The 14,461-nt window shown below is 35.7% G+C and overlaps 1 protein-coding gene across 1 annotated transcript; it reads right to left on the bottom strand.

Moving 5' to 3' along the window:
• Positions 1-809: 809 nt before the first annotated feature.
• On the bottom strand, positions 810-12,143 carry LOC127507377 (carboxypeptidase A1-like). Its single transcript, XM_051884431.1, has 11 exons — positions 10,981-12,143; positions 10,662-10,743; positions 10,411-10,545; positions 10,182-10,280; positions 9,967-10,068; positions 6,873-6,971; positions 5,112-5,222; positions 4,939-5,029; positions 3,318-3,517; positions 3,160-3,244; positions 810-3,081 (listed from the first exon to the last, which is right to left on the bottom strand). The coding sequence occupies exons 1-11, from the start codon at positions 11,043-11,045 to the stop codon at positions 2,894-2,896; spliced, it is 1,257 nt and encodes a 418-aa protein (XP_051740391.1). The 5' UTR covers positions 11,046-12,143; the 3' UTR covers positions 810-2,893.
• Between the last annotated feature and the right edge of the window lie 2,318 nt (positions 12,144-14,461).

The following is a 14,461-nucleotide window of genomic DNA, read 5'->3' as shown; positions in this document are numbered from 1 at the left end:
TATAAACAAATTGTTTTTTGTTTTTTGTGGCAATTCCAGTGAAAATGTTGACAGAGTGAATACTGAATAAGCTGACTGATAAGAGCAAAAGTCTAGGTGTGTCAATAAGGTTTTGGCCTAAAAATAAACTTCAGTCACCTGTTTCAATCTTTCGGATCCTTTGGAGGAATGTAAAGATCAGCAGGAAAAGCTCATTTTACACTTATATCACTAGTTTTCTAGTGTTTAGGAATAAAAACATCTGTCCTGCTTCATATTCATTATATTATGATTATTATTCTGATTAATGGTTTCTCATCACCCAACAGGTGTCATATTTCAACGTGATCTCATGAGAAAACGTGTGTATTTTTACGTAAATTGGTTCGACCACACGTACATTTATTTACGTTTTCATACACACAAAAACGTACAATATTGACGTATTTATAGCACTAAAACGTAAAAATACTTACGTATTAACAGCAATAAAAACGTAAATCATGTAACGTAAAGAGTGAATATGAATTCCCATGTATTAATATTAAAATCGTGGCTTTAATGATTTAATTATGTTTTTAGTCGAATTTATTGAAAGCCGTTTACTCATCTACATAATATGAAATAACATTTCTGTTCGTGACTTGTGCTGCTCGTTTCGGAGGATTACATAATGATAAACAAGACTACAATTTGAAACCTTATGAATAAAATTTCTGTAATTGTTTAACCATTTTGTAATATTTAGTTTGTTTGCTGTGAGACACAGAAGGCGTTTTCTCCTATGCAGCGACTGACAATACAACCATAAGATACACCAAAGCACAACATAAATTCACAAATCACATCCATTTTATTAGTTCACTGTACTACAAATCTTTAGAATCCATATGTTTGTAAGGAACAGATCCAAATTCAGCCCTTTATCCATCAATCTTCATCTTCATTCTCAGCAACCGTCAAAGTCAAAGCTCGCGCTCGTTATGATTCAAATTTGAAAAGTAGCGCCACCCTCGAGAAGCGTTACGACATGGTTTACGGCACTGATATCGAACGCTCATTGGTTCTCACCTGCTTCGTCAAAGATTGCGACATGCCGTGTTTCAGTGGATTGACATTTGAAATGAGTGCGCGCCTTCACGGAGAGAAGCCGAATTTATCATGTTTTCATGGATTAATGAGTTAAATTCTGCTCTGTACCCTATAAAAAACTATTACCGCCAGAGAGGACTGTGACTGGAACTCATCATCATGAACTACTTTTGGTACCACTTTTGACATTTTCGCAAAAAATAAATTATTGTGATTACGCTTGTTTGTCTGTCAATCTTTTATTTATAACAGTAGGTAGTTTAAAGAAATGGTTATAGGTTTAGGGGTAGGTGTAGGATTAGTGGCTCAAAATATCGTTTTAATGTTATATTTTTACTAAAATTGTCATTTTCCTACACATTTCTGTTCTTTATTTTATTCTTTTAACATTCTGTATAAAATGGGTAGGTTTAGGTTCGGGATGGGGTTTAGGGATCTTACATTTATCTACAAAACGATAAAATGGAAATTATACATATATCTTTATGACATGAAGATACGTTTTTACAGCGAAAAAACGTAAAATATTTACGTAAGTATTTTTACGTTTTAGTGCCATAATTACGTCAATATTGTACGTTTTAGTACCTTTCTAAACGTACAAAAATGTACGTTTTGTGTCTTTGAAAGTTACGTATTAATACCTACGTATTAACAATGAGACGTGTTGATGCATCTGGATGATGTCACAATGTTGCATGAATTCAAAACTAATTATTTTTGACTTTTGTTTTAATAAATGGTGTTCTTATAATGCCATATAAATGTTTTTTTTTTTTTTTTTTTTTTTGGACTGGGGAGGAAGTTTTTAGCTCTTTTACTACAAAAGATTAATAAAAATGGTTTCGGTAACACTTTAGGGTCCAATTCACAATATTAACTAGTTGCTTATTAGCATGCATATTACTAGGATAGTGACTGATTATTAGTACTTATAAAGCACATATTAATGCCTTATTCTTGATCATATTCTACATCCCTTAATCCTGCCCAATACCTAAACTTTACAACTACCTTACTAACTATTAATAAGCAGTAATAAGGAGTTTAATGAGGCAAAAGTCATAGTTAATAGTGAGAATTGGACTCCAATCTAAAGTGTGACCATAATTTCCATATTTTAGTCAATAACTAATAAATGGTCTGTATTAAAATTTATATACTCTTTTGTCTAAATAAATTAAAAATAAAACACTAAAAACTAAAATAAATTAATAAAGTAAATTTAGGCATCACAACATATGGAAGCCCGTTTACGCCACTAAATAAAATAAAAAGAGCAATTGCGACTTTTTATCTCAGAATTCTGACTTTTCAATTGTGAGTTATAAAGTCACAATTCTGAGATATAAACTCGCAATTGCAAGGAAAGAAAAGTCAGAATTCTGAGATATAAACTCGCAATTGCGTGAAAAAAAAACCACAATTCTGAGATATAAACTCACAATTGCGAGGAAAAAAGTCCGAATTCTGAGATAAAATGTTGCAATTACTCTTTTTATTTTTTTATTTAGTGGCGGAAACAGGCTTCCATATAACAACATTATTATGTACAGTATGAAAAAAATTACATTTAATTTAATGTTATTAAACTGGTAGCATTTTAAAGATGAACTTTAAGAGAGCGTTAGATGATGGCAAATTTTATCTAAATGTAAAAATAGAGGAAATGAGCATGAACAATTAAATATCTAATACTGATAAATTAAAAAAAAACTAATAATAGCTGATAACTGATATGGTATGGATATATCCCTTTTCAGCCACTAATTGTTTTTATTAACACTCTTTTATTAACTTCGTCACATAAAAGAAATATTGTTTAATATGGATGATTCATGGCATGCTCCATGATGGCCATCAGGGCCAGCCAGGTCTCCTCAGCAGTGGGGACGATCTGATTGGCTGGCAGGAGGAAACCATAGCGACCAGTGTCTCTCAGCTCAAAGGTGTAGGAGTACTTGATGCCCTGATCATAAGTCCAGTCAATAGTGCCTCCACTGGCTTGGTCTGAGAACAAAACAGAGAGATTGTTTGCTGGGCAACCGTGATGCAAATCTATTATTAAGTGAATGTTATTAAACTTACAGATGGTGGTAATGATGCTTCCATATTTGTAGCTCGTGTTATACAATGAACGCAGCTTAGAGATGGCCTTGCTGGCGAGCTCATGCTGAAGAGACAATACAGAATTAATTTTAAGTGTTGTTAAATATATCTAGAAATGTATGTTTCCACATGCATACCAGTTCAGTCTGGTCCTTGGCAGGAGTGCTTTTGTATCCGTATGGATACAGGAGCATCTGGGAATAGCTGTGGATGGACACAAAGGCCTTGAGGTTGCCGTGAGATTTCACAAAGTCCACAATGGCCTTGACCTCTGGCTCAGAATGAGCACTGGGTCCGCGATAGATCTCAGAGCATGGGCTACCGCTGGATCCAGGACCTGTTGATGAAAATAAGAGAATTACAAGAAAGTTTTACATACTATTTAAAGGGTTAGTTCTCCCCAAAATGAAAATTCTGTCATTAATTACTCACCCTCATGTCGTTCCAAACCCATAAGACTTTCATTCATCTTTGGAACACAAATGAAGATCTTTTTGTTGACAGAATGCTGTCAGATTTCCTTCCATAGACTGCTTTTGCAACTGACACTTTGACGCTTCAAAAAGTTCATAAAGAGATCGGAAAAGTAATCCATATGAATTGAGGAGTTTAGAGAATCGATCGCTTTTTATGATGAACAGATTTAATTTAGGCTTCAGATCAGTGAACATAAGCAGAAGCTCAATCGAATCTGAATAACGCACAAGAACAAACCTCTTCCAGGAGCTCAAACGTGCTGTGTAACCAATGAGATTCATTCTCATGTCAAATTCTGTCATCGAAAAGATCTTTATTTGTGTTCCGAAGATCAACAAAAGTATCACAGGTTTGGAACAACATGAGGGTGAGTAAGAATTTTCATTTTGGGGTGAATTAACCATTTAAATCTTTACAGCCCCTTAAAAGTTACAGGTAACACTTTATTTCAGTAGTCCACTTTAGACATTCTACTAACTATAAGTAACTTTGCAGCCAACTACATGTCAATTACCAGTTATTAGAGTATTAGTAGATTGTCTGCTTAATATCTGTTAACACTTAATTTTGATGGTCCCCCAAAAGACATTCTTCTGACTATAAGTAATTTTGCAAGTACGTCAACTTATTCTACTAACCCGAATCTAACAGTCTTCTGATGCTCTAATGAGATTTAGCTGACATGTAGTTGGAAATTTACTTATAGTTACTTATCACCAGCTGGATTGCCCTTGATAAACACCAGAGGGCACTCCATCCCAGACTATTGTCACTCTATCATGGACTTCATTTCCCATAATCCATTGCCCGGACTCATCAGCACTCATTGCTTTCAGCTGTGTCTCATTTACCTTGTTAGTTCACCCTATATAAGCCTGGTCAATTCTGTCGTTCATTGCTAAGTCTTGTATGTGTTTGTACTGCATTTTTGAGCACTTTCCTGGTTTTCTCATATTAATGGTTTTGACCCCCAGTTTCCTGGATTACCCTATTTGTCTGAGAGTCCTGTCTGGTGTTTGTTTTGGACTGCTTGCCTGTGTCTTGACCTTTTTGCCTGTTTTGGATTATGTCTGTGGATTACCCCAATAAACTGCATTTGGATCCTCAACCTTTGCATCTCCAAGATACACTTTAAGGTTGGTCTGCTTCAGTGGTCTACCAGCACTTGTCAATGTCAAAATAATTGAGATGGCCAATCAAATCAAAGAGGTCGGGCCGACCCTTCCACCTGACCCAAGGCATGGGCCTTACTTTTATCATTGCAGTTGTACTGTATCTCACCTCCAAAGCCTGCATCCCAGTTTCTTTTGGGATCAACTCCAACACAGCTGGTGCCAGGGTTCGGCTTTCTGGTTTTACGCCACATGCGGTCCTTAAACAAACAGATTTGCAATTTAAAAGCAGTCGGTTGGGATTTATTCACAAAATATAGTTGTTCTGAATTAAATGTTCACATCGCTGTGGGTGTAGGCGAAACCATCAGGATTGGTGACGATCTCCAAGAAGATATCATATTTGTTAAGGATGTTGGTGAGGACGCGGTCACGTCTATAGTCGGTCACAATCTGCACAAGACAAAACAGACGGATATACAGGTGCTGGTCATATAATTAGAATATCATCAAAAAGTTCATTTTTTTATTATAAATTATTTTTAAAAATGAAACTTTCATATATTCTAGATTCCCTACATGTAAAGTAAAACACTTCAAAAGTTTTTTTTTTAAATTTTGATGATTAGAGCGTACAGCTCATGAAAGTCCAAAATCCAGTATTTCAAAATATTAGAATATTTCCTAAGATCAATCAAAAAATGGATTTGCAAAACAGAAAAGTTCAAGTTCTTTAAAGTATGTTCTTTTGTGCACTCAATACTTGATCGGCAGGACATATTACAGCAAATGACTTGCTCCTAGCACAAATTACTGCATCACTGAAGTGTGGCATGGAAGTGATCAGCCTGTGGCACTGCTGAGGCACTATTGAGCCTTCAGATCATCTGTATATTGTTGGATCGACTGTTTCTCATCTTTCTCTTGAAAATATCCCATAGATTCAGGTCAGGCATATTGGCTGGCCAATAAAGCACAGTAATATCATGGTCAGCAAACCACTTGGAAGTGGTTTTTGCACTGTGGGCAGGTGCTAAAGTCCTGCTGGAAAAGGAAATCAGCATCTCCATAAAGCTTGTCAGCAGATGGAAGCATAAAGTGCTTCAAAATCTCCTGGAAGATGGCTGCATTGACTTTGCACTTGATAAAACACAATGGACCAACACCAGCAGACGTCACGGCCCCCCCAAATCATTATTGACTTCAGAAACTTCACACTAGACTTCAAGCAGCTTGGATTCTGTGCCTCTCCAGTCTTCCTTCAGACTCTGGGACCATGATTTCAACATGAAATGCAAAATTTACTTTTATCTGAAAAGAGGACTTTCGACTACTGTTCACTGTCCAGTTCTTTTTCTCCTTAGCCCAGGTAAGATGCTTCTGACGTTGTCTCTGGTTCAGAAGTGGCTTGGTAGTCCTTTTCCTGAAGATGTCTGAGTGTGGTGACTCTTGATGCGCTGACTCCGGCTTCATTCTACTCATTGTGAAGCTCTCCCAAGTGTTTGAATTGGCTTTACTTGACAGTATTCTCAAGCTTGCGGTCATCCCTGTTGCTTGTGCACCTTTGCCTACCCAATTTCTTCCTTCCAGTCAACTTTGCATTTAATATGCTTTGATATACACTCTGTAAACAGCCACCCCATTCAGTAATGACCTTCTGTGACTTACTCTCTTTGTGGAGGGTGTCAATGATTGTCTCCTGGACCATTGCCAAGTCAGCAGTCTTCCGCATTAGTGTGGTTTCAAAGAACAGAAGATACCCGGAATTTATACTGTAGGGATGGTCATTTAATGAAACTCAAATGTAAATATTCTAATATTTTGAGATACTGGATTTTGGACTTTCATTAGCTGTACGCTCTAATCAACAAATTTAAAAAAAAAAAACTTTTGAAATGTTTTACTTTACATGTAGGGAATCTAGAATATATGAAAGTTTCATTTTTTAAAATAATTTACAATAAAAAAATGAACTTTTTCACGATATTCTAATTATATGACCAGCACCTGTATGTGCTTTAGTCAGTTCCTGTTCCATTATACCAATGAATCTTTTTTTAAAAGCATGTTTGTATTTGCTAACTCAAGAATAAATAGCTTTACCTTCTTGGCAAACCAGATTCCGCTGGCCTGGGTGACCCATTCTCTGGAGTGGATGCCAGTGTCAATCCAGAGTCCTGGGCGGTTCGCTCCAGTGCTGAACTGAGTGAAAGGACATTATCATTATGAAAAAAAGCATAATTATATTACACATACTGCATTTAAATACACATTAGGAAAGTATGAGATTCAAAATCTATTTTGAAGCTGAATAATGTAAATGTTTTGGTGTTAAAATACTGCCATTCATAGGTTAAACTTTCTCAACTGTAAACGACTGTAAACAAAGCGCTATGAAAATTCCTTTGTTTTGAGCAACACAATTAATTCTACACAACACTGACTCGGCCAATGGTGTGAGTTGTGGGCGGGGTTATATATATGCATTCATGCCATAACTTGTAAGCTGGGAATTTTCTGAGACCTCCTACTTGTACCACATGACCACTGTACTACCTGACTGCTGCACATTCATTTAGGACAGGGGTGTACAATCCTGCTCCTGGAGGGCCACTGTCCTGGGGTGCGTTTCCCAAAAGCATCGTTAGCCAACTATGGTCAAAGTCCCTTTGAACTCTATTGGTAATGACGGAACTTGCGACCATAGTTCGCTTTGGGAAACGCAACCCTGCAGAGTTGAGCTCCAACCCCAATTAAATACACCTGAACCAGTTAATCAAAGTCTTACTAGGTATACTAAAAAACTTCCAGGCAGGTGTGTTGTGGCAAGTTGGAGCTAATTTCAGCAGGACAGTGGCCCTCCAGGGCCGAGTTTGGACACCCCTGATTTAGGCATTGATAGTGTTGCCAAAGAAATGCATAATTCCCAGTCCGACGACGTAATCAGCTCAGAACGTCACGTGTTGTCATTTTGAAATTACGGTAATTACGACATGGCATGAATGTGTTTGCTCGTTCAAATTTGGCATATCTAGTTATATTAGGTGTGGCTAGTGATGCAGAAATTACATCATAAATCTGGAAATGTTTTGGATTTTGAAAAATGTATTAAAAAAAAAAATAGAGCTGAGGAGTGACCTTAGTAAAACCTGATATATATTGTAGAGATACATTTTTTTTTTTTTTTTTTTTACAAATTCTCCTTTATTTGTTTGTCTGTTGATGTCCAGTGCATTCACTTATTTATTAAATGAATGTAAATTTTTCATTTCAACTTTTCACTCAAATTGTTAATATAATTGACAATTGATCATATAATATAGATAACATAATTAGTAAAGGGGAAAGTATGAAATTAGAAAAATGCTAAATAAAACTTTCAAACTAACCCAGACAGCAAATTGGATTGGGCCAGGGTCTGGCTGAGTTTCGGCAGAGATTTTGGCCCACATACTGCATGGAATTACAGCCCAAGGTTGGCTCAAGTGCTGTTTGCCGAAAGTCAACCAGATCAATGATTTGCTATTACTGGCCTACAACAGCGCCGTAATCCCCAGATGTCAGTCAGACCTCAACCACAACTTATCCAGAAGCCCCAGAATATACCCGTAACTGGACCGACATTATGCCAGAATCCCCAAAACTGTGAAGTAAATAATATTCATATAGTGAAATGTATAAATACAAAAGAAAATTAAAGCTGTAAGCAGTGATGAAAGGGCCCTCGCACCCGGGGCCACCACCATCTGGTGGCCTTAGGAAAACAGTGAATAGTGGGTGACATGCATGAGTTTTCGAGCATGTTTAGGCCCTCAAAAATACGATTTATTTCGGAGAAGAAGAATAATTGACTGAGCAATTACAATAGGGTCCTCACACCATCGGTGCTCGGGCCCTAAAAATAACCTTCTGGGAACCAAAAACTAACGTTCTGGAAATGTTAGATTAACGTTAGAATAATGTTCTCGGAACCAAAAACTAACGTTCTGGGAAAGTTAGATTAACGTTAGAATAATGTTTTGGGAACCAAAAACTAATGTTCTGGGAACGTTAGATTAACGTTAGAATAACATTCTGGGAACGTTAGATTAATGTTAGAATAACGTTATACAAACCAAAAACTAACGTTCTGGGAACGTTATATTAACATTAGAATAATGTTCTGCGAATGTTAGATTAACGTTAGAATAACGTTATGAGAATGTTAGATTAACCTTAGAATAACGTTATACAAACCAAAAACTAACGTTCTGGGAATGTTAGATTAACGTTAGTTTTTGGTTTGTATAATGTTATTCTAAAGTTAATCTAACGTTCTCATAACATTATTAAACGTGAAGTTTGGGGCAGATCGGACCCTGTATGCCTGAGTTACAACAGCTTCCTCCTTCATGGCGAAACATCCGACCCTTCAGTGAAAACTCAAGATCTTTGCAATGTAACATTGCTAAGGCCTTAAGATTAGACTGACCAAATATTATGTTGATCTGATTAAATCTCTATGAGGAGTTAATCACAGTGTAAAACATGTCATTTCCTGTTGCCGGCAGGTGGCGCTATGACTGTAACTGAATATTGCATTGTAGATGTCTTCAGGTCAGGACTCTAATGAATCATGTGAAGTTGATCGGACATTGATCGGGGCTGATCGGACATTGTATGCCCAAGTTACAACAACTTCCTGTTTCATGGTGAAGCATCGAACTTTGTCAGGACGCCCTTCAGCGAAAAGTAAAGATCTTCGCAATTTAACATCACAAAGGCTTTTAGATTAGACTGACCAAATATGACCTTGATCTGATTAAAGCTCTAGGAGGAGTTTGTTAAAGTGCAATGTCTGGAAATGGCAAAAACTGCAAAAATTTTGCAGAGAAAATTCAAAATATCTCACTTCCTGTTGGGTTTTCAGATTTTGCACCTAGGGACTTTTTTGTAGGTCTTGGGCTGTTATTGTGTCTACTGAATTTCATACCTGTACGTGAAACGTAGCGTGAATAGAGGATTACTATAAGTTAACCACGGTGCTTTGAAGTAAGAAACTGATGGTTCTTTCAGATGGTTAAATTACTCTTTTTCCATAGATTCATTCCCCTGTTCTGTTCCGGTTTTATTCACTTTCACTTTTCCATTCCCCATGTATGCGTGATTTGTGTGTATGTGTTTGTTTTATATTATATAATTATTTATTATGGCCTACCTTCAGGATGTTCAAGGGGCGTCTCTCATAGCTCTGACCAATCACAATTTTGCTGACCAGATTACTGTTTTCTGCCACAAGCATGTCCATGAAATTGTAAATCTGCAAATAGCATGGTGAAGATCAAATGATTGTAGATTTTGTGTCTAAAATTGTTTAAAAGATACAATGGGTAATGAATTTCTGAAAAACATATGAAAAGTATTGATACACACAGTTTTCAGGTCATGGTAGGTGGTGTAGACAAAGTCGTCGGTACTTCTCGGAAAGGCTCGATATTTCACCATCTCACGTTCCTCGTTATCCAGCAAATCCTTATGGTGCAAGAAGAATGGTGTCAACAAGAAAAAAAACTTTAGGTTTGCATTTTGTGATTACCCTCAATAAATAATAATTTAATATTATATGAAATAAAATGTTTTTTTTCTCCAGTAATATTCCTACCTGAACATTCTCAATCATGACATTATACTGGATCTGATTGTACGCCAGGAACGCCCTGACAGCCTGGAGGCTGTGAAAAGGGACACGAACATCCACAGGCAGGGACTCATGAACGGGCTCCATCCAGAAGTCCAACTGAACACAGAAGGAAGGAAAAGGAAACCTGATGTTCACAGTTTCCTAATTTAAATACCAAATGCATAGGAGAAACATAAAAAAATGTAGATCTCTGGTCTTGATGTGAGACTTACCCCAAGATGCCCCTGTTCAGAAAGTTCCTTCAGGAGAGAGATTTGTGCCTCATCTTGTGCAGTGATCCGAAGAACCTGGTCTCTGACCACCATGTTTAATTATGTTGTTAGAAATGATATGGCACTCTCATATTTTAATTTTCGTTATATGAAGATATTTTATAACATATGAAAATATAAAAAAAACACTGAAGTTTTTTCAAAACAACTTATTTGTATTCTACAGAAAAATGATCATACACATTTGGAATGTCATAATTGTGAGTAAATTATCAGTTTTGGACGAACTGTCATCCATTTAAACCCCAAAGTGACTCACCTCTTGAAAGTCTTTTTGGCAAAAACAGCCACAAACAGAGCAGCTAAAAATAGTAATTTCTTCATCTTCTTACATAAAGTAGTGCTATCTATGTTAAAATCACACTTTATATTCTTTGACCATGTTGACCCTCCTCCTTAACACTAAACCACAGCTTCCTCCTGAGACTCTTAAAGGGATAGTTCACCTAAAAATGAAAATTTGTCGTCATTTATTCACCCTCAAGTTGTTCCAAAATGTTATTAATTTCTTTCTTCTGCTGAACACAAAAAAAGATATTTTGAATACATTAGAATATGGGTAACCAAACTGGATTGGATTGGAAAAATACTATGGAAGTCAATGGCCCATCAACTGTTTGGTTACTGACATTCAGATTGAGATCTGGTGACTGTGGAGGTCATTTCAGCATACTGAACTCATTGTCCATGTTAAAGAAACCAGTTTGAGAAGATTTGAGCTTTGTGACGTGCGTTATCTTGCTGGAAGTAGCCGTCAGAAGATGGCCATAAAGGGATGGACATGATCAGCAACAATACTCAAGTCAGCTGTGGCATTTAAACTCAATTGGTAAACTATAAGAGGCTCAAAGTGTGTCAGGAAAATATCCTCCACTCCATTACACCAGCAACACCTGTTCACATCAGACCAAAGTGCTTTCTAAGATGTGAAAGATGGGTTTAGGCATCACCAGTTATCAGAATGGTAAAACACAAACAGAAAAAACATACAATCATACTGATAAAGCAAGCAATAATCTCGGACAGCTTGTCTAAGATTATTTCTATGAGTAAAGGAACCTGTTGTAAAACACCGCTCACTCAATGCGGCTGTTCAGCACTTCAACAGACACACCGCCGCGCTCACGATTAAGAAAACAAACTAGAAAGCAAAAGTTTTTTTGTTATAGCCTTGTGTGATTTATCTTTTCAAAATGAATAATGTAATATATAATCGCACCTGGTAACATATGAATTATAGCTAAAATTAGCATCAATCTACAAATGACAAAACTCACTTTAAAACACCTAAATCTTTGTAATAACTTATGATTGCAAACTAAAGTTGATTTATCATAAAATGAGACTAAAATATATTGTTTACAACTTTTTATATTAGCTAATAAACCAAAAACCATAATGCTGCACCTTCAGCATTTCTCATATAGCCTAAACATACTTTAGCCTATTCTTATAGCTAATAAAATACCCCAAATCGCACGAAAAACCCATAAAAACAATATATTGTTGCAATCGTCTTTATTTGCTTAATGTTTAATCTGTACAAACCTTTCTGTGTGTTAGTTATGTACGGACTCATTTATGTGTTTCTCTCCATACCCCGCTCTCTTTATAACCCTGTCAGTACTAGCTGCGTCCTACGGAGGTCGTATTTGAAGGCTGCTTACGTCATCAGGGATGACTTATTTAAGAAAAGTAATTGTAATAAAATTGACTGTTATTTCTCGTGAGGTATAAAATACTGTAATTTCTTTCTTACTTTGCGGTTACTTTTCTTAAATGAGACCGCCTCGATGACATATGCAGCCTTCAAATGCGACCTCCAGAAGAAGCATCCTTAAAAATGAGATGCATCTCATCATGAGAGCCGGCTCACTGCGGGACCAATGGGCGTGGCCAAATTATTGCACCAAGCAAGAGTGACCAAAAGAAACAGGCCTTTAATGGGGGTGCTTAGATACCACTCACTGGAGTGCAGTTTGACTTGAATTCAAAAATTTTCAACTCGCAAGTAAAGTATTTAGAGTCACAAACAATGACAGTAGAGCAGAGAGCAAATTTGTGTGTGTGTAATGAAAAGTGTACAAACAAAATCAAACATTTACTTGCACTGCAAAGAGTTTTATAAATTACTTTATTTTTGTAATTAAAACAGCTTTAAGAAGACTTTTTATTTGCAATCTTTTATTTTTTAAAATACAATAATTATTTTTGCTCTCAAACACATTATGTTTGATTAAATAAAAAAGACACAAGTAATTCCATATGCCGAAACATAATTCCATAGCACCTGGCCCCGCCTTGATGCAATGATTGACAAGGTTGGGCGGGGACGTGATCGGCTTGGAATGCATTTTCAAATCCACATTGAATTTTGATCGCGTGATATTGAAAATTCAAATGCAAGTGTCTTAACTGTGAATGTAAATGCAATTAAGAAAAATAACATTTAAATTATCATTTTGCTACAATGTTTGCTTGAACATGTTAAACATACACTGTAAACCTGAATAAGTTGGCAAAACTCAAAAAAATTGAGGTAATCAGTTTTTAAGTTAAGAAATTCAAAGTTTAAGTAAGCAGAACTGGCATTTGGAATTTTTGAGTACACTAATTCATACATTTAACTTAAAATGATCGTGTAACCTCAATGTAAACATTTTATTAGTGTAAACCTAGCTAGCTATAACAAGCTAATTCAGAGAATGCTAACACGTTAACAATAGCATATAGCACTTGCTGAATGAGTACAGCAATATGAAAGAATAAGAAAGTGCTAAATACTCATAAAATTTGATTTGACTGAACTAATTTGTTTAATTTAAGTTTGTCCTACTCAAACCAATTAATTATTTTGAGCATTAGGGTTTTTCTTTAATACATTTTCATTTTAATTTTGCAACTTATAAAATGTTAAAGTATATGTTTAAATTATATGTTAAAACTAGGAAATAGCAAATTTTAATTATATTATTAATTTTGAATTATTATTTTTCTCCAAACATTGCACATATATGGAAAAAGTACATTCAAATACAGAAATACATTGCCATTTTACATATTGCATTGAATATACAAATTGAATATTGCTGCCCATATGTTTTCTTAGAAATAGCTAGAGTCATCCTTTATTTACTGCCTTAGTGGCTGTGACCTTGTATTTGAGGTGGAAACGGGAAGGGAAGCCTGCTGCTGTAATTCCCACAATATTATGCAATACTAATGCTGGAGTTTGACAAATGAGAGTAATGCAGCTGTTTTTCCTATATGTTACTTTTTATAGGAACATAAGCTCTATTGACTAGTAAATTTAATCACTATGCCTCAGCTGGTATTGCTTGAAATCAGAGAAATAGTAAAAACAAGACCAAAGTCATGCATCCATTGGGACAAATATGCAAAATGATTGGTACTCAAAAATATTAATTGCACAATTTTCTGCAATTAATCGCACCTAACATTAAAGTTAATATATTTTTATGTTGTAATACTTTCACATTTAATCTCCAAAATTATAAGTACATCTCAAAAATGTAGAATATTATTAACAAACTTTTATGTTTGAATGTAGCAGATGGACAGAACAGTTGCATTTATATCAAATCTTGTTATCAGATATTACTATACAGGTCAAGATGACAAAACCATGGTAATCATTAACTTCTTCTGGAGTTTTCTCATCCACACAACCTCATAATAAGTCATATCCTGACAAGGGAGGCACACCTAAACGTTACAAA

The sequence above is a fragment of the Ctenopharyngodon idella genome, chromosome 24, assembly GCF_019924925.1.
Source record: "Ctenopharyngodon idella isolate HZGC_01 chromosome 24, HZGC01, whole genome shotgun sequence".
Taxonomy (NCBI): Eukaryota; Metazoa; Chordata; class Actinopteri; order Cypriniformes; family Xenocyprididae; genus Ctenopharyngodon; species Ctenopharyngodon idella.
The sequence above is the reverse complement of the archived record's forward strand: the minus strand, read 5'-3'. Positions and strand labels throughout refer to the sequence as shown.

What these genes read in the sequence shown, in the direction of transcription:
- LOC127507377 (XM_051884431.1), bottom strand. Translation starts at nt 11,045, where the DNA reads ATGAAGAAATTACTATTTTTAGCTGCTCTGTTTGTGGCTGTTTTTGCC. An exon ending in TCATGATTGAGAATGTTCAG is followed by an intron (nt 10,281 to 10,410) that starts GTAGGAATATTA and finishes TTGCACCATAAG; the next exon opens with GATTTGCTGGATAACGAGGA. An exon ending in CCTACCATGACCTGAAAACT is followed by an intron (nt 10,069 to 10,181) that starts GTGTGTATCAAT and finishes TGCTATTTGCAG; the next exon opens with ATTTACAATTTCATGGACAT.